General features: G+C 27.2%; 2 protein-coding genes across 2 annotated transcripts in view; one reads left to right on the forward strand and one right to left on the reverse strand.

The window, feature by feature from the left end:
- The window catches only part of LOC107450323 (F-box/LRR-repeat protein 12), a 98,971-nt gene that overhangs the window by 18,570 nt on the left and 59,198 nt on the right, over window positions 1-21,203 (reverse strand). The gene's annotated exons all lie outside the window — the stretch shown is intronic.
- The window catches only part of LOC107437170 (claudin domain-containing protein 1), a 55,497-nt gene continuing 36,103 nt past the window's right edge, over window positions 1,810-21,203 (forward strand). The window contains exon 1 of the mRNA XM_016049080.5: window positions 1,810-2,114. Coding sequence (XP_015904566.1) covers window positions 1,889-2,114 — 226 coding nt within the window. The 5' untranslated portion in view covers window positions 1,810-1,888. The remainder of the gene's footprint in view (window positions 2,115-21,203) is intronic.

Consider the following 21,203-nt stretch of genomic DNA (forward strand, 5'->3'; position numbering starts at 1 on the left):
GTAACGTGGCATTTGTTTACGTTAGCAATTGCTCTTTCACTTCTATTTCGAGTAAACCAAGCCCGTCAAGTATGAATTCTCTTGAATGATACATTCTGAATTCTTTCACAAAGATTCTTTCTCGAGGTTTTCAACTCTTTCACAATAGTATATATTTACACAGAGCTTTAACAAAAAGAGAGGCACGAAGCCCTGTGGAATATAAACAAACTAATTATGCATCGAAGTTGCCAGGTACACAAAACTGAAATCTATCACGGTTACAATAAAATACATAAGCGAATAATAAATCTAAGTTAAGTAAAAGAATTAGACGAAAAAGAATCATGTTTCAACTCATTCGATGTGCGATACGGTTCTGTATTTAATTAACTTATAGTTAATTAACATTCTAACTTAGGTAGAGAAACTTAGCTCAACTTTAATACGCCATTTTTCTGGTGAAGATTAGCTGGCACTGATGTCATTTGTCACATTAGTGGGTATAGGAGGTCTTCTTGCAGTGAAAGTACCCGATTAAATGCATTGTTAATTGTTTTCTGAGAAATGATTAAATTATGGCGTTTATGTGAGAAATTTTTTTTGCAGTTTATGAGAACGATGGTGTTAATAATTACGCGGGTTTTTTTCTTCCGATTCGTAAGTTTTCTAAATAATACAGAGTTTTTTTTTCTACCCATTGAGCTATGACCAAAGCGTGGTTAGCTTCTAATTGTAAATTATCGGAGCTTTTCAAAAAATAAAATTTAAAACAACTATTAATCCTTTGACGTAAAATATTTATTAAACATATTTTTCATACTTTTATTCCTCAATTTTATCCCTTAATTAAGATGATTCTCCAACTCGTTAAACCAGTACAATTAAATATAACTTAAAAAATTACTTCTTAAACACAATAATAATAAGAAAATCTTTCATCAACGCATAACGAAAGCAACATATGTTATCCTCTAACAATCAAAGTTAATTAAAAAAAACTTTTGAAAAATTTTAATAATTTTTCATACAAGAATAAGAAATGTTTTTCCCCCCCCCCCCAATTATTTCTACATAACTGAATAAAACCAGATATATAAAATTTAAACAATAAAGTTATTAAGACATTTTTGAATTTTTTTTTCTGAAATAAGAATTAAAAAAAATTATTGAACTATTTTCGGATAAGTAATTAAAACAATATACTTTACTTCCCAGAAACATTAAAGTTAAATAAAAAATAACTTTAAAAAACTTTAATTTTATTTATAAAAGAACAAAGTAGTTTTTTTAAAATTACTACTGTATCACCCAATAAAACATTTCGAGTTTCGTTTAAACACTATTAATCGTATTGAAAAATCACATTAAAATTTTTATACATTTTTTTACAAAAAGAATGAAGAATTGAAAAAAAAATATAGTAATTGAATAAATCTTTAATATATAAAACAACATTTTGTTCCATCCATCTATTATTATACAATACAAATTAAATATAATTCAAATGTAATTTTAATCCAATAAAAGTAAAACTTATAAAAAGCAAATCTCCCACTCCTTCAACCTAATTTTTTCACCTATTATTTAAAAACAAGCTAATAAAAAAGAAATTAAAACATTAAGACACTATATTCAAATTTAAAAAACAACCTTGAATGACCACAAAGTAATCATCATCAAAACACTAGTGGTCTACTTATTAAATACTTATAAAAGTTCTTTCATCTTAATCAAGCATTCTTAACGCCTTGAAAATTCTGAAATATCTTCCCTTTCCTACAAATTTCTTCCCTTTCGTTCCATCTCAAAAAACCAGTTATTCTAACTAGCTCGCGTGTGACCTCCTCGAGTCGCGCAGCATCCCTTTTCCGCTCCTTGAGTCCAAGCGTAATCAGTATCTCTCAGGATGGCATGTTCAGCGGTCGCGCTTTCTGTGGCGACCGTCTCGGCTGTGGTCGCTCTCACATGTACCGCCATAGCTTTTGGAACGGACAATTGGTACGAAGTGAGAGTCAATCCTGATGGTAATGAGCGATTGGCTAGTCTCCAGGAATTTGAATCGGATCTCCGGTATTACAGTAGAGATGAAGGAATATTTAGGATATGTTTTCCGGATAAACGACCCAAAGGAGGTAAGTTTGATCTTTCCCCTTTTTAAATTTTTATAATTAAAATTCATCATTGAAACTTCCGCGGATAACGTGAGTTTGTGCTGCATATGATTTGTATTTACTGTGGTCTGTCGTATTGTTAGTTCCATTGCTGAAAATATTATATAATGAATAACATTTGATAGGCTTGGAACAGTGTAGTGATGAGTCGCATTTTTTCAAAAGGTGACATTTTTACACCAAATTGTTCCTATGTATTGTTTCTTGACAGATACATTACTGCACAATATACATATGCATTTTATTTCCAACATAAAAATCATGGTGATTTCCACTCAAAAACGCTCTTTGAAGAATTTTGTATTTATGTAATTATTGAAAATGTAGCTTTTTATTGTATTTCCGCAAGGTCTTCATTTCCTCTGCTAAAAATTATGCGGTTGTATGAGTGGCATTTAATCATTTAAATATTAATTATGCAGTCAAGACTTGTGAAAGGAAATATGTTTACTACGTTCAGAAAGAAAAACACGTTCAGAGAGAAAAACATTCGTTCAGAAAGAAAAACAGTAAAAAATAATTATTTAAAAAAAATCGTCCCTTTTTTATTAAATTATAAAAAGGATATAGCACATCATTGTGTTATAAATTTTTTTTTTAAAATATGGACTTGATTTAAAACTTAAAAACTCAAGTTTGAGAGAAAAAACAAGAAAGAAAACATGTTATTTGTAAGTAATTTCATTTATCTGTAAAATGTAAGAATGTTATCAACACATTCATTCAAAGTACCACGCTGAAATTTAAATGAAAAGATGCAGTCATCGTCGTCTTTAATTAGAAAAACGTGATTTTTAACACAAATACCGGTATGCAGGAAACGAAAATTACACTGCCAACATGAACGAGACGTGAAAAAAATTCTGAACGGGTTGGAATTCCCGGCGGGCAAGTAAATATTTAATCAAAAATACTATAAAATACCAATCAAGCGCTTCTCAAATGTTGAAGAAAATGGCCAAGATTCCAGAGGGGGGGGGAATAAATAGTACAAAAGGGAGGGGGGGGAGAGAATAAATTATATTTAATAGGGCGTAAATTTTATTGATTTCATTAATAATAATGAGAATTTATAAAGCAAATTCAGATTATTCTTTTTTATTTTCAGAGTAATACGTACTTAATTATATTAAAAACTTTTTGAACCCTAATTGCTGCGAATAAGAATTTAACTAATTTATTAGTCGGAAATTGCAATGTGAAAGTAAAGATGAAAATCATATCGTTCTTCGAAATCGGTTAAAAGCAGAACTGCCAAATGTGCTTAACATTTCTGATAATAATACTTTAATAATACATAATAATGCTTTGCATTGACTCCATTAATGCTTATTCGTGCTTAATATTTCCCTGTTATCACTAATACCTTAAAATCAACTATAAAAATTATAATAAAACCTATATTAATAAGAAAAACATTTTTACTTATGAAAATCGAATAATTTGAAAAACAAAGCAATGCGTCTAAAAACAAACTATTAACATATAAATTTGCATAAAATTCATAGGAAAAAAATTATTTTTACAATTGTATTTACTAAAACATTTTCCTAGCAAAAATTAACTAATCAATTAAGCCTAAACAAATTCAACACAGCTAAAAACTGCTTACGAATAAATTTGAAAATAGAAAGACTACAATATCAGTAAAAAATTTTCTTTTTTTTTATCAAAAAGTACTATATAAAAAAAAATTATGTTAAAAAAAAAAAAAAATTTCTAAGTGCATATAAAATTTTTTGGAGCATTGAAAAGAGGATGGTTTGTAGAAATATCTTTTCAACACTGGTGTGAGACATACAGAATGATTTGGAATTAATTTACTAGCTTTAATTCATAGTTACATCTTGTCTAATTAGAATATGGGTTTTTATGTACTAGTAAGAATAATAAACTTATTAAAAGGCAAGACAAAAATATTTCAGAAAAAATTGTAAAAGTGTTAAATAATGACATATACATATAAAAATCACTTGGTACATTATAAAATATTTAATAATAATCTATAATGAATTTTAGAGTTAAAAAAATTAAAAATTTGGCAAGAAAGGATTATTTTGAAAAATGAAATAAATTGAAAAATATTACTAAATTATTTATTTTATTTTTGCATACTGTAAAATAATGCTAATTTGATCAGATTTATGAGATTAAATGAATGAAATATGCGTTTTATAGTAATAAAAATAACAAGATGAAAAGCATGAGCCATTAAATTTGCAATGGTCATAAAAAAAGGCCAATTTTACGAATATGTCTGTATTAAATGCATATATTTAGAATACAGATATACAGCTGATAGAAATTACTTTGAAATCTTTAATGGATATATTGAAACTTATTTTAAATATTAAAATTAAATATATTAACTTAAATTTTTGAAATAAATATTAAACTATCATAGATACATTAAAATATAGTTCTTACAATTACCAAAATTTACTTGTAGATTTGTATATGTTTCGTTTTGGACAAAATTTAATGACGAAACCAAACTTTAATTCTAGCATATTGCGTTCTGTTAGATGGCGTTGGTCTTGAAAAGTTCAAATATACATGAATTTTAATGAATCATGTTACGAGTTTAAGTTTTTTCAGAAATAATAATTTTGATTCATTGAAAATTTCTAAGTTTGTACCTTCTAAAAGCAAAAGAGCTTTCCTATTTTACAACTGAATAGTTTTTGCAATCTTTTCTCAAAAGTCCAATGAACAATGATTTGTTATTTATGCGTCTTTTCAAAAAATATAGTTTATATTTAATAGGTATAATTTCAGTATATTTAATTGTTGTTATATCAAACGATGCGATTAATTACAGTTAATTATCGTTTCATAAACGATATTGCTATATCAAACATCAAACTATATGTTTTAAAAGTAAAATTGCATTCTTCAATTTATGAATATGTCGCATTCTTCCCATTTTCGATTTTTTTAATTCGATGCTGTTGTAAAAATAGTTATGTAAATTCAATCTTTAGACCGAAGGTTGCTCTTGGTGCTCACTTTTATTAATGTGAACTACACATTTCTAATTGATTATATTAACATGATGCATTCAAATTTTGATATTTTATCGAAGGCAAAATATTGATTTGTCTAAAATGCTCTCATCCAATTAACTACTTTTAAAAAATTGAGCAATCAATCTGCCCTATGATAAACAACGCTTAAAAAGTTTCTATCTCACAAACGATTAAAAACCACAATGTTTATGAGATACATAAATAAAAATATAATATTTCACAAATAAAGTATTTATTTATTTAAAATTAATATTGCGTAGTTACATTTTTCACATACATATCAAACACAATCTTTTCCCAATTTAAATCAATTTCAATTTATGATTGAATATCTTTCCTGGTCAAAGACTTTCTTGATTATTATGATTAGCATAATCAGCAACGTTAGCTGTCAAAGTGCCATACAATATTACCACCTAATTAACATTATTACGACGAACAATTAATAAACACAAACTCTCTCCTCCATACAAAGACATGCAAACGAAATGAGATCAATATAGCCTTAAAGGCAGAACACTCATCCTCAGACCTCAGTCGATGACCCAAAACCACTTGAGTTAAGAGTGGACTCGATTGAACAATGAAACAGTGGATGAAAATAGGGACACACGAGAGGAACAAAATTAGAAACGGCACTCTTGTGAAATCACAGCGTGTGCCTCTTAGATACTACTCTTACTTTCAAAAATGGAATCTCTGCAAAATTTATTTAGACTCATTAACATTTTTAAATACCGTATCGCGTGATGGTGCATGAAAGAGCAAGCTTAACTACAATGACAGATTATTAATGTATTAAATAATAATAAAATAAGATTTAATAATTTACAATGCGCTAAGTCAATAGAATGTGGAAATTGTGAATGGAAATAGGAACACCAAAGAGGAACCAATTTAGAAACGGTAGGTACTCTTGAGAAATCACGGCGTGTTCCGTAACGAAAGTATTCTTACTTTAAAAAATAGAATCTGAAAACTTAATTTCGATTCATTAACATTCTTCAATACCGTATTGCATGATGATGATGCATTAAAGAACAAGCTTACAAGGGAAACTAGGGAAGTGTGACTCGCCAATTTTGAAATAAACTAGTGGGATGTATGCCTTATGAGGAATAATTTTAGGGGCAACATTCGTTTCGGCCCATAGAAGGTTCTGTGAGATATAAAAAATAATTCAATATATAGAAAAATCGGCATTTTATGACTTCAATGCAGACTATTAGTTACTATAATTGTCTCATACTCCAATTAATTTTGTGGTACTTTCACGCACTATATAGTGCATATTTATAGTCAAAATTGATTTCAAAAATTTTATATATCTGTAGCTTTTCATAAAAACCTGTTAGGTTAATTTAAAAATATAATTGACATCAAATTTTTAAAATTTTTTTTTCGAAAAACTTTCCAAATTATTTGAAGTATGTAATTTCAAATCAATTAATTAATTAATAATTAATCAACAATCAATTAATAATTTATCAACAATTAATTAATAATTAATTAATTTTTCGATTAATTTAATAATTAGCAAATTCATTCCAAATTAATTGGATTATGAGACTATTACAATAACTAATAGTCTGCATTGAAGTCATAAAACACCGATTTTTCTATATATTGAATTATTTTTTATCTCTCACAGGACCTTCTATGGGCCGAAACGAATGTTAATTAGTTTATTAATTAGCAAATTAATTAATTATCCAATTAATTATAAATGAATTGGATTATGAGACAATTATAATAACTAATAGTCTGCATTGAAGTAATAAAATACCGATTTTTCTATAAATTGAATTATTTTTTATCTCTCACGGAACCTTCTATGGGCCGAAACGAATGTTGCCCCCTAAAATTATTCCTCATAAGACATACATCCCACTAGTATATTTCAAAATTGGCGAGTCACACTTCTCTAGTTTCCCTTGTTAGCTACAGTGCCAGATTATTAAAAGAGTATTTAATAAGGAAATAAGATTTACTAATTAACAGTAAGCGAAACGAAATCGATGGGATAATGGAATTGTGAATAGAAAAAGGATCCATTAAGAAGCAGTATTCTTAAGAAATCATAGCGTTATTCCTAAAAAAACAGTAGGGGAGAGTGGGGTCAATTGTAACAGGGTACGATTGTAACAGAGCAAAAATTTCGAGTGTCGGGTTCTAGATTTGGTTCCTAGGTGGCGCACAAGGTGTATTTAATAAATCTACATGTGCACCCCTGATGGCAACCATTTTTATGTACTTTTGAAAGAGTTACATCACAAAAGATATTTTCACTCCACGCAAGTACTTTTTTTGGTATTAGAATATTATATTGTAACAAAGTAATTTTGTTTAAACAAATAAAAATTAGTAACCGAATATGTAAGTGGACACTTTAATTAACCTTTCAATAAAAAAAAGATTAGTTTTGCTAATTAACTAGCATTGTTTTTAACAAATGAAGCTGAAATGGCGTCTTGGGGACAATTGTAACAATAAGTAAAGGGACGATTGTAACAGCTGAAAATAAATAATCTTATGTTTACAAACCATTACTTAACTCTTTAAGAACCACCAATAGTTTCCTACATCATTTATGTTATGTTGTATGTGCATTATTTTATTTGTCACCTTTCACAGCATAAACTAAAATTTTTAACCCCTTAAAGTTAAAAGTTTAACCCTTTAGGTTTCTGCTCATTATTATTTTTACTCCTAAAATATCACTACTATTTTGATCAATAAAAAAATATATCACAACTATGATAATATGTATAATTAACTATGTTTTAGTTGAATTTATGAACTGTTACAATTGACCCCGTAAGTGGGGACAATTGTAACAACTGCACGACTGTCAAAAATTGTTAATAACTAATATAATAATATTTAAAATCAGGTATTTATTTTTTTTTCTAGTAGAGGATAGTCTACTTTACACGTCTGTCAATTAATACTAATAATATATTGGATTTTTTGTTAGTTAAAAATAGTTAAGTAAAAAATGTTACAATTGACCCCACTCACCCCTACTCCTACTTTCAAAAATGGAATAAATCAAAAAATTAATTAGATTTTCATAAACATGTTCTTAACAATATCGTATTGCATGAAGATGGTGTATTAAAGAGCAAACTCCATTATAATACAAGATTATGAACGAAGAATTTTATAATTTACAGTACGCAAAGAAAAAAATAAAAGAAAAAAATTACTCACCAAATAACTTTTTATCTACTAATTTTATTTTTAATGCATTATCTCTTTGAATTGAAAGGAAAGCTCATGTGAGCTATTTAATTAACACTGAGCAAATTCGATAAACAGATCCAATACAAATGAGTTCAGCTACGAAATTCAACACAAAATCATATTGTAATATAAAAAATTCTAAACAAATGTGCCTCTTTCTTCGACGCTGTTGTTGAAAAATTTAGATTTTTACCTTAAAAATATGAAGTGGTAGTTTATCTAGAAGACCGGTAGAACACAATCCTTTCATTAAATTAATTGTATTTTTCTTTTCTTTACACACACATATATATATATAGATATATACACATTCTTTATGCATACATGCATATATATATGTATATGCATCTTATATATCAAATTTTTTCTTCTCTAGAAGAAACGGCAGTTTTTTGTAGCTAACGGTTTTCCGTTACTTCTATTTATGACTCAGTTTTTCTTTTTACTTGAATTTTACATAATTTGTTTAGCTCTAACCAACCAATCGTGTGTTAACAGCTTGATAACAAACAAAAAACCCTCATCGTATGAAGTTTTCAGTTCTCATTTGGAGAAAGCCGTTTTTCTCAAAATAAAAATTTTGTAAATATTCACGTTTTCGAAATGTTCCAAGCGTCTCTGTTTTCAACCAAATTTCTTGATTTCTCTTCTACGCATATTTTATAGTGGAATAAATGTTAAAACGCATTTCTGAGTTATAATAAATAGCAAATAATTTATCGGTATTTATTTATGCCGAAATCTTTTTTTTCATTTTAGAAAATGTCATTTAAAAATAAAATTTGGCCTATAATTAAAATTCTAATTCATGTACTGTTACTCTTTATCCTAACTTCTATTAATATTGATCTGTTAAACCCAAAACTAAAATTAAAATTTTAAAATAAAAGCCGCTGGGATCATTTTAAAAATTTTTAAATTTTTTCAAAAAAAAAGTTTCAAAAATGGCTGAAAAGTTTTCCCAAAACTTAGAAAATAGCCTTAAATAGGTGAGATATTTATCGGAAGAAAAAAAAATCTTACAATTAAATAATTTTTTTATAAAAGGGTCCTCTGTAGCCTTAATGAGAACAGTAGTAAAAAGAATTCGAAAAATATTTTTTCAAAATAGATCTAATTATAATGTTTTTTGTCAACACTTTTTGCCTAGTGAAATGTTTTTTTGCATAGTTGTTTTTTTCTATATCTTCAGGGGTGAGAAATTTTATCCTAAAATCAGTTTCTAAAGTGAATTTCTTTGCATACTTCAATTTCATGTATAACTGTACCGAAAAAGGTCTGTTTGTAGAAATTAATGCTTTTCTTTTATGTTATGAAAAGTCATAATATGTTAAGAACATCGTTATGAAAAGTTATGCATCAAACAATGGAGTATTTTTTTTATAATTTCTATAAAAAATTATATAGAGGACCCTCTGAGCTGATGAAATGGTATCCTAGGGATCATCCAAGCACAGAACGAAAAATTCAGCTGAATTCACTTTTTAACTCTCCGAAACTTTGGAATTATGTATCTCTGTATCAGTGATGATTCAAATAATATAAGTGGCCGTACTGAAAGTAAACTAAAGAAAATAATGGTTCTTAATGCTTGAAAAATCTTCGATTTCTCGGGGCGAACCCAAAGGAAAAATCTGAATCGAACCCAGGTACCGTCACTTTTACTTCAAACAATTTACTTTGATTTCGAAGACAAATCACATTAACCGTTTGTTTTTGAAGATGTGTACTTTAAAGATAAGTTCGGTTGGATGTCAAAAGAAGAATTCCAAGGTAAAGTTGCCATTCAGAGAAAAGAAATCATGCGAATCATATTTATTCCAAAGAAAACAGCTAGGAATGTAACAAAGCAATACAAGTGAACAACTCAGCCTTGGGCAAAGTGGTAAAAGACGCTAATTTTAATCATCAGCTTGAAGACAAGCAAATGTCCTTGAAGATCTTGCATAAAAAAGTAGATCCATCAAATAATTCTCACTGCATCTTTGAGAAACTCGTTCATAAGTGCACTACTATAAGAACATCGAGCTTATTATTTTTTCCTCTCCTAGAGATCACAACAATCGGCATTGTCGTAAACTCAGCCAACTTGATCAAATTTTGAGAGTTCATACTAATGCCGCTACCGTTAACTTTCATGAGAAATTATGATTATACTTAGAGGTGAAATAATCTGGGGAAAAATATATTTGTAAGAAAATGATGATGGTATTTTTTCGCCAAGATAATCTTCTTTTTTTTCTTTTCTCGACGACTCATTTAGTTCGGTCAAGTTTTACGGTTCGGCAACGTAATGAATTTGATTGAAGGCTTAGGTGTTGCCACCCGTCATCCTTGAATTGTATTTTTGGCAATAGATCCCACGTTCCGAAATTCTGAGATGATCAGGTAAAGCGTGTGTTAACAACACCGTAGAAAAATGAATAATAATTTCGGTCAAATAAATGAATGTTGAACTAGGATATTGAAAAAAATTTAGTGTGACCTTGGTTCAACATTTTCCCATAAAAGCTTTAGTATTAAAAGTGACTAAGTTACTTAATGGAAATGGTAGTTCTTCTTTCAAATAAATATTTTTAAAAGCTTAATAGAAGGTTCGACGAAAATCTGCTAGAAATTTTTTTTACGCAATAACATTTGTTTCTTTGCTAAATAATTTTTATTTAAAAAAAAGTACTTTGTCCAACATCGTTTTAGATTCCCAAATTATTTATTATATGAGTTAACGTAGTTATTATTAGTTAATAACAGATATGAATTTTAGCTATCATTATTTAATAATTATCGATATTTAATAATTTTTATGAATTGCTTGTCTCTATGGTAACTTTTACTACGAATTATTCTTGTTGCAAATTATATAAGGGAGAGTGTTTAAGGGAAGTAATGAACCAAATAAATGAAACTCCAAATTAATAAGGCGATGTATAAGTGAATTGGCGAATATATTAATAGACGCATTAATGAATAAGCTTTTTTTCACTAATACTCATAGTGAATAAAGGTATCAGTGAATAAGCGATTAGTGAATAGTCCGTGAGCCAGTTTTAAAATTTATATTTTTCTTTTTTTAATGAAATATATATAAATTTTAGAACTATAGGGGAGAGTGGGGTCAATTGTAACATTTTTTACTTAACTATTTTTAACTAAAAAAATCCAATATATTATTAGTATTAATTGAAAGACGAGTAAAGTAAACTATCCTCTACTAGAAAAAAAAATAAATACCTTATTTTAAATGTTATTATATTAGTTATTAACAATTTTTGACAGTCGTGCACTTGTTACAATTGTCCCCACTTAAGGGGTCAATTGTAACAGTTCATAAATTCAACTAAAACATAACTAATTATACATATAATAACTATACATATAACTAACTAATAATAATACATATAATAGTTGGGATATATTTTTTTATTGATCAAAATATTAGTGATATTTTAGGAGTAAAAATAATACTGAGCAAAGGCCTAAATGGTTAAACTTTTATTTTTAAGGGGTTAAAAATTTTAATTTATGCTGTGAAAGGTGACAAATAAAATAATACACATACAACATAATATAAATGATATAGAAAACTATTGGTGGTCCTTAAAGAGTTAAGTAATGGTTTGTAAACATAAGACTATTTATTTTCAGCTGTTACAATCGTCCCCAAGACGCCATTTCAGCTTCATTTGTTAAAAACAATGCTAGTTAATTAACAAAACTAATCTTTTTTTTTGAAATGTTAATTAAGGTGTCCTCTTACATATTCGGTCAATAATTTTTATTTGTTTAAACAAAATTACTTTGTTACAATATAATATTCTAATACCAAAAAAAGTACTTACGTAGCGTGAAAATATCTTTTGTGATGTAACTCTTTCAAAAGTACATAGAAATGGTTGCCAGCAGGGGTAGATTTATTAAATACACCTTGTGCGCCACCTAGGAACCAAATCTAGAGCCCGACACTTGAAATTTTTGCTCTATTACAATTGACTCCACTCTCCCCCACCCTCTTAGCCCACTCTCTCTCTCTCTGTATGTATATATATATATATATATATATATATATATATATATATATATATATATATATATATATATATATATATATATATATATATATATATATATATATATATATATATATATATATATATATATATATATATATATATATATATATATATATATATATATATTTAGGTTTTGCTTCTTATTTATTCTGCTTGAATCCAATGTAAATAAAACGCATAAAATTTTCGGCAAAATAAATTTAATTTTTTGGTTTTCGAGTTTTAAAAGGCTTGATTTTATACCCACTTTATACTTACGCTTGATTTAATACCACCTGACCCTATGTATTATTATGTGGTCAATTTTACTACGCTGACATTTTTATTTATTTTTCATTCCTTAGTTTGGATTTACTTTTCATTCCATAGTTTTCATTCCATTTATAATACGCTAGTTATATTTTAATTTTTATTTTACTATTTATTTACTTTGAATTTTGATGGTGTTGACCCGTTAGAAGTACAATATTTTTTTCTTCTTTTTTTTTGTGTATCTGAAAAATCGAATTATGTATTAAGATAAAAATCACATTACAAAACAAATCAGTCACTAAACTTGTACGCTTCAAACTTTTTCATAGTACTTGATAGTTGCATATAATTTTATCGATCAGTGTACATTGCCTTGAATAACATAAAAAATGCGATCATTTATGTTCATATAAGTGGGGTTTAGGACCAAATTGACCTCTCCAACATAAAAGCATTGAAAAACTTTCCATTTTCATTTTTTTCTTCTTTCTTTTTGCGAAAAATGAATGGTGGTTAACTCAGTTTACCAAACTTAATAATTGTATTTTATTACTATAAAATAACTTTCGACTAAAAAAACGGACTTAATTTGTAATATTTCAGTTAAAAAAATTTTTTTTGCCATAGTAAGAAAGAACACAGTTTTTAGGCAACTAATATTTATGAATGCAATTAATACACTAAATGACATATTTTCCGAAAAATATACGTTGTAGTTACTGATTAAAATAATATAATTGCCAAGTTTGTATGGTAGCAGCTTATTCACCTCCTTGATTATGGTCCAGTTTCGCGTAGTTTTGGGTCTGATTGGATTGCACCATATGATTGAGTAGCATCATGAATAGAAGTAATGTTACATCTATTAAAAAAAAAGGCCTTACAAATTGGTTTCTGAAACGCAGTAGATCCTGACAAAAAAATACAATATTTAGAGTATTATCTTGAAAAAAAAATTACATAAAATAATAATAAATTCAGTTTATTAAAGCGAAGTGCAAATTCAAAGCCATATGTGAAGGTGGTAGCTTTCTTTGTAGCAGTTCGTTTAATTTTGATTTATTTTGGAAAGAATTTATAACATTTATTGCAGAAATGTAAAGTTTATCGTAATTCACAAAATGCTTCTCTCTAATTCATAGGTGAACATGCACCCGTAATTCTTTTCATCAAGGTGAGATATGCCCGTAATTGATATCTTACGGGTATATATAACTCAAAATTTTTTTCATAGAATTGTTTTATCATAGGTGAACATGTACCCGTAATTAATCTCATTTTATTATCTTATTCAAACTATCTTATGTAAACTACGTTAGAAAACGCATATCGATTACTGAATTAAATTTTACCTTATTTTTCTTTAAATTGGTATATTATGCAAATTTATCGGTATTATTATTGATACATTAATTGGTATTTCTGTTATTCTCACTAGTAGGACTGGGCTATAAATCGATATATCGTGACATATCGATTTAACGCCTATATCGGCAAACCAATACAGCAACTTTCATTCCAAGCGATGCATCAGAAATCTGATTTAAGCCGTCGAGTGAAGAAGACTATATAACGATATAGCGATACACGCAAGGACTTTCTCTTAAGTTCCGATGCCAACTCGCGCTGTGGAAGACGATATTGTTTCGTTTTGTTGAGACGGCCTTGACTGATGAGCGGTAGAATCAGAATCACTTTTTAGACCTTATATCGTTATATCACACGTTCGTTTTCGCACCTTCGCGATTTGAAATCGTTTCTTGTAGATTATTTTCAATGGGATTAACTTCGTGATCGCCGTCGTAACCTTGTTCTGAACGCAATCTATTATTGAAAAGAATTTTTAAAGAAAAGTTTCTTCATTAATTAGGTAAGTTTCTTATTTATTTTCTGACAAAACTTTTTTTATATTTTTAAATGTGAAAATTATCGGAAATCTAATTTAAGGCACCCATAAGGAATTAAATTACAAAGTAAATAAATTTGTTAGGTTATTTTTTTACTTTCTTTCAATTTATTAAAAACCTTTCGGATAAAACTTCTAATAATTTAATGGGCTTCTATTACTGATTTTAAATTTATAAATCTTGAGTTGTTTTTATTTTTAGAAATAAAGTTAAAACAAAACTTATTTTTTGGACATAAGTCAATAAACTTTATTTGTTCAAAAGAATTTGAAAAGTTTGCGAATTTTATTCATTTCTTTTTTTTTTTTATCAATTACTACTTCGTTTTATTAGAGAGTAAAATCATTATTTTTTTTTAATTTTCGTTTTATATTATTAGTTAATTAGCTAAATATATTACCGAATATCACAATTCTTTTGTTTTTATTTTTAAGAATTTAATTAAGAAACTTTGCCTTACTTTGTTTTTCGTTCATAATTCGGTCATTATTTAATTTAATTTAATTATTTATATGAAATAATAATAAAAATAGTGTTTAAGAAGCATTTTTTTCTAAAATTTATATAGCTCTTTGTTTTAAGCATACAAATAATTTTTTAACGAACTTATTTTTTAAATTTTGTTTCTATGCTGTTAGGTAAATATATTGATAAATTTCACTTTTATTTATTTTTTTATTTTTAAACTAAGAAATCTTTTGTTATTTGCGTGATCATTTTTAGAAAATATAACAAAACTTGTGTTTACTTCTTCATTCAGAATTTGAACATTACGATCGAACTTAATAATTCTGTAATTATTTACGCATAATAGTACAAGCAAATATTGATTTGTTAAAAAAAGTTTCTTTTTTTTAAAAAAAAAAATATTTGTAACACTTTGTTTTAAGTGTATAATGAATTTCTTAACAAACTTTTTTTTAAATTTTTTAAATTTTCTTTCAATAATTTCAGCTAGATATCTTTATAAAATTCCCTTTTTATTTTTAAACTGAGAAATCTTTCAGAGAACGAAAATTTTAAGAAATTATTACAAATCTTATGTTTACGTTTTAGTTTAAAATTCGAACATTTTTAATTTTAAACTTCGGCTTTTAGTCAATCTAACTTTTATTTTAATTAAAATATGTTTTGAAATTTTAAAATCAGCTTTTGTTTAATAACAATATTTTTTTTCATTAAGGGTGTTTTAAGGGTTAGCTTAAATTAAGACTGCTTATACCTTATAAACGATAAAGAAGTGCAAATATTTCATTCTGTATCTACACACATTTTTTTCAATAAATATTTTAAGTAAGATTTGTACATCTTAGTCAATTTATTTAATATCTTTCTTTAGCAAAACATATATATTTTCAAATTAATAAATTGATTTAAATCAATATGCGTATGAAGTCTTGATAGAAATCTGACTTTCTGTGCCTTAAAGTAAATGAAATTCAAAAATACTATATCGCGATGCAAAACTGACGATATATCACGATATATAATTTCTAATATCGCCCAGTCCTACTCACTAGCGTTTTAAATGATATTTTGAAAGGCTACAGCTTTCATAGATTTCTTAGTGAATTCTAAACTAAGTTCAAAATGTACAATAATGTAATATCTATCGAGGAATCCACGATAATATAACATTGTTGGAGGAATCCACAATAATGTAATATCGATAATGTTTTTAACCCAATAGCTAAAAAAAAATAATTTTTATTATCTCACGATTATGCAAAATTATTCCATTATGTTATCATTTCTTTTACCTGTATAAGAGAAAAACAATTTAATCTACCTTATTTAATAATCATTTCAATTCAAAGCTAGTTATAACGCATATCTTATAGAATATCTTAAAATATTCTATAAGAAATCACGTAAATTGGTCAAGAAAGCGTTAAAAATCTTTTGATGTACATTTTGCACGCAAGACTCAAACCTTTTAAGGTCGTGAGCCTTCTTTTCATTTCCGAGAATCTATTTCATTTTCTAAAATTAACATTCAACTTTTGATTTCTATTATCACGTTTCATTCATTAACTGAGGTTCAACGTTCGCCTGTTACATCAATAGGAAAGACATTTAACTGGTGTTTTCTATACTTAATTGCAAATACATTGTTTGTAATAGCCGTTTCTGAGAGAGAAAAAATTTCAATAGATTTTCCCAGCCAATCACCTCGTCTTGTTTCTTGAACAACAAACTAAATGAACAATGAAGGAAAATGTGGATGTTTGAATCAGTAAAATAATAAATTAAGTTTTTACATAGTTATGCGAGAATGAATTTCCACTCCATTAAACAATTTAAACTAAATAAATTATTCTGTTATTTAAATTAGAATTCTATTTGTTAAGTAAACCAAAGACTTGAAATTCAATTTCACAAAAGATAATTAGATAAAAAATAAAAGAAATCAAGCGTGTTTTGATGTCATTAAATCTTGAAATTAAATGTAATTCACTTAGTAAGTATTTAGCAGTAAAACACAACTAACATGCTTAGTAGCTCAATATAATAAAGTTTAGTCTAACAGCTCTGTATAGTTAAGAAACATTTATCGTACTAAGACATTTATAGTGTTTATTAAATACAAAAATATTGAGAAGCATTGAAGCAGCTGTGGACTTTTGAGTTTTCAGTCTAAAGTTTTGAAATCAAGAAAGCCGTAAATTTTCAATGAGAAAAAAAAAGAAATTTTTTTAAAACTTTTTTTTAAGTAAAAGGCATGGTCACCATTTCGGTATGCAATCTAGCAAAAAATGACTTCGTTTGTAAACTTTTTATCGCAATATCTTTTTGCAGATACGTGCTCAAAAACTAAGTCGTTTAATTTTGATGTGATCCCAATATTCTTCCAAAAACTTTCAAACACAATGATGTCCATCTACTATCATTTCTTTTTTTTATGACTATGAGGAATACCAGTTGGAGTAAGACTATTTAATTGGATGTTTACATTCTGAACTTAAATTACAATAAATTGAAAAGAAAAAAAGCTGATTCTATGAACTATTATCATTTTTGGTAGGTATTCTGTGAAGATTCGCAACTAGCTTTCAAGTCATTTTAGGTTATTATAAATACAGACTTTCGTTGTATAAAAACAATTACCTATCATTTTTTGGGTTGCGTAAGTAGGAAAATAGTTAAAAAAATTCCTTATTCGTTAGTTTTATTTATTTCATTATAATTTTCAAATAGAAATAAAACTTATATTGTGTCATAAGAATTATTGCATATCAATTGAATGGATTGAAGTAATTTAATGATAAGCCACATTTTCAAATTGTTCAAGACACCATTTTTGTTGAAAAAAACCATGTTTCTTTATATGCAATAAGATGTTTTAGCTTATTCAAATTCCTAAGGGACCTATTGAAAAGCAATACTAAGAATTAGTTTCATAAAAAAAAAAAAAATTCAACTTTGGGAGAAAATGTGGTTTATTGTCCCAGAAAACTTCCTTATTTACACACACGCTTCTTCTAATGATACAACACAAAAAATTCTTTTAACCGTTTACTTGAATGGGCTTCATTTTAAGTTATTTCTAAAATCTTCGACTTTAATATTAGTTAATTGTCAGAGGAAGAAAAAAGATTTTTGCAAGCCTAGAAATGAAATATGGTTATTCAAATCTGTGCGAGATATACACAAGAGTATAATTAACAATTAGGAGTCCGAACCGCTCTCCTTTCCAAACTATTGGGAGCATATTTTGAGAAATGCGGCTACCCCTATATTTTGAGGGTCTGAAATCCGAATCCGTCAAAAAACAAACAAAAAAAAACAAAAAAAAAGGATGTTTATTCAGAAAAAGTATGTTTTTCATGTCTGCTTTCGTAACGAAAAGTCTGTGCTAACTAATAAACATATGTGAGATCACACCCTTGAAACATTAAGATTGAGGCCTCATACGTGTTCCAATCATTAGAAAAAAAGTTCCAATCATTAGAAAAAAAGTTATTCAAGTTTTTTTCTTTTTTTGCTCAAAAAAAAGGAAAAAAAAAAAAAAAAAACGGACCGAAAACGGAGTAACTCTTTTTATCTAATGATCGGATCGTCACGTTCTAGGACTCATTCTTAATGGTTCGTGGAGGGAACATCAAATATGCTAATTAATTAGTGCAGACTATATTTTAAGTTACGAAATCAGATACAAAAATGTACTTTCTCTAAATAAACATACCTTCTTTTTTTTTGGCGGATTCAGATTCTTTACCCCCAAAATATGAGGGTAACTGCTATCTAGGAAATATGGTTCCCATAGTTTCGCCTGGAGAGCGATCCAGTTTGGACCCCTTAATGCTAATTTTAGTTTTGCGTATTTCGCCATATTATGACATATTTTAAAGCTAATTTAAAATTTTTTGCCCACAATTAGAAAATTCACCTATCCAACTATATTTGCAGGCAAAAAATTAAATTTAAGTAAATATTTATTTTTTTACTAAATAATAGCGAAAAAAAATTTGAATTGCTTACATAATTTTTAAGTATGTAATTACATGGAAAAATACAAAATTTGAGCGAAATCGGTGAAACAGTTCTTGAGAAATCAAATTTTAAATATTCGAATTCTTTAAAATTCGATTTCGCTGAAACTCTTTATCCGATTTCACTCAAATTCTGTATTTTGCCACGAAAAATTACATACTTTAAAAGGGTGTAAAAATTCTATACCTTACAATTCAAAATTTTTTCAATCATTACTTAATAAAATAATAAAAAAATATATTTACTTAAATTCATTTTTTGCATGGAAATATCTTTGAATAAACGAATTTTATAATTGTGTGCAAAATTTTTTCAATTCGCTTAAAAAGTTGTCGAGGTATGATGAAATGCGCAAAAAGTAAAATTAACATTAAGGGGTCAAAACTTCGGAGCGCTGTCCTGATCAAACTATTGGGACCATATTTCCCAGATTGCGACTGCCCCTATATTTGGGCGTCAGAAATCCAAATTCGTTGGGGAAAGAAAGAGAAAAAGATTTAGAGAAAGTACGTTTTTGTGTCTGATATCGTACTTAAGATATAGTCTGCACTAGTTAGGATATCTGAGGTCAGTCTCTCGAACCATCTAAGATTGAGTCCTAGAACGTGAAGATTTGTTTATTAAATCAAAAATTATTGAGGGTAATTCGCATTTTTTTTAAACTTTTTTTGTGCACAGTACATGTATTAATATTTTTATGAAATGGTTGCTCGGAGATACTGCTCCGAATGACTAGTTTGATAAGAATTGAGGAGGCTATTTTTAATAAAATTATTTGCTGTTTCTTTTAAATGCATCGCTCCGTTGATTAAGTGAATAAGATAAATTATTGTGATCTAATTCTTTGGATATACCTCTCAATCAAATGCCAAAGTAACAGTCATTAAAAGTTTTATTTGAATTATATATTTTCCTAGAGTTAAAAAAGAATGATGTCAAGTAAATTCAGTTTGTTTCATTTTATTTATTTATTTATTTAACCTTTGAGAATTAAGAATCACTTTAAATAAAGTAAAAATCTTTTTAGAAATTATCTTTTACTTTGATAAAAGTAAATTTTATTTATTTGGCTGTTTACCCTTTTAAAAAAAACGAGTTTGCATTTTAAAGCAGGTTAAGTTTGTATTTTTTTTATTATTCGCAATAATTTTTTATTTCTTTTCAAATCATAAAAAATAATTGTATGTCATCTTATCGTTTCGTGCTTTCTTGTTGGACAGGAAAAATCACGTGATATGATCAATAAACAATGACGTGGAAAAATATGTATAGCCATTAATTCACTTTCTAACATTTCCATATAACTTCAAAACGATTTTCTTAAATATAAATTTAAATTTTTCTTAAATCAATCTTTTCAATTATCTTCATTGTTACCATTTGAAGAACATTGCTTCATTAAACAAATCTGTAAATTACGCGAATTTTAAGTTTAAAAATATGTATACTTTGTGATCTACTTGAGGATGATGAATGAAGTTCTTACTTTTTTTCTAAAATTCACTAAAATGTAATTTAACATGCTCTTCCACTCAGCATTCCATTCTTTAAGTTACAATAAACAAAAATTTACGAAGGAAGACGGATTTTTTTAAAAATATCTAAAAGGATTTATAACATGTCCTTACACTAAGATCTTTAATTATACTCTTTCAAATTAAAGTAAACAAGAAGGTGCCATAAATACTAAAATAGTGCAATATTCATCTCGCAACAATTTATTTATTTCATTTTTTTTCTCTCCATTAAACGTGTACTCATATCCATTCAGTTCTTCAATTTTCATCTATTTCATTCAATGCTCCCATTTTTCAGTTACAATTAAGCAAAAGTTTACTATGAATATATATTTTCATATTCACTAAGTCACTAAAGTCACTAAGTCAGGATATTTTCACTAAGTCACTAAAATGGCGCTTAACATGTTCTTACACTAAGTTCTAAGTTTTTAAGTTAATTAGCTTTGTCATCCTTTATTGCAATTTTCAAATTAAAGTAAACAAGCATTTGATATGAATACTAAAATAATGCAATGTTTATCTTGCGACAATT

The sequence above is a fragment of the Parasteatoda tepidariorum genome, chromosome 3 (genome assembly GCF_982258835.1).
Source record: "Parasteatoda tepidariorum strain Cologne lab strain chromosome 3, Ptep-v5.0, whole genome shotgun sequence".
In the NCBI taxonomy this organism is placed as follows: domain Eukaryota; kingdom Metazoa; phylum Arthropoda; class Arachnida; order Araneae; family Theridiidae; genus Parasteatoda; species Parasteatoda tepidariorum.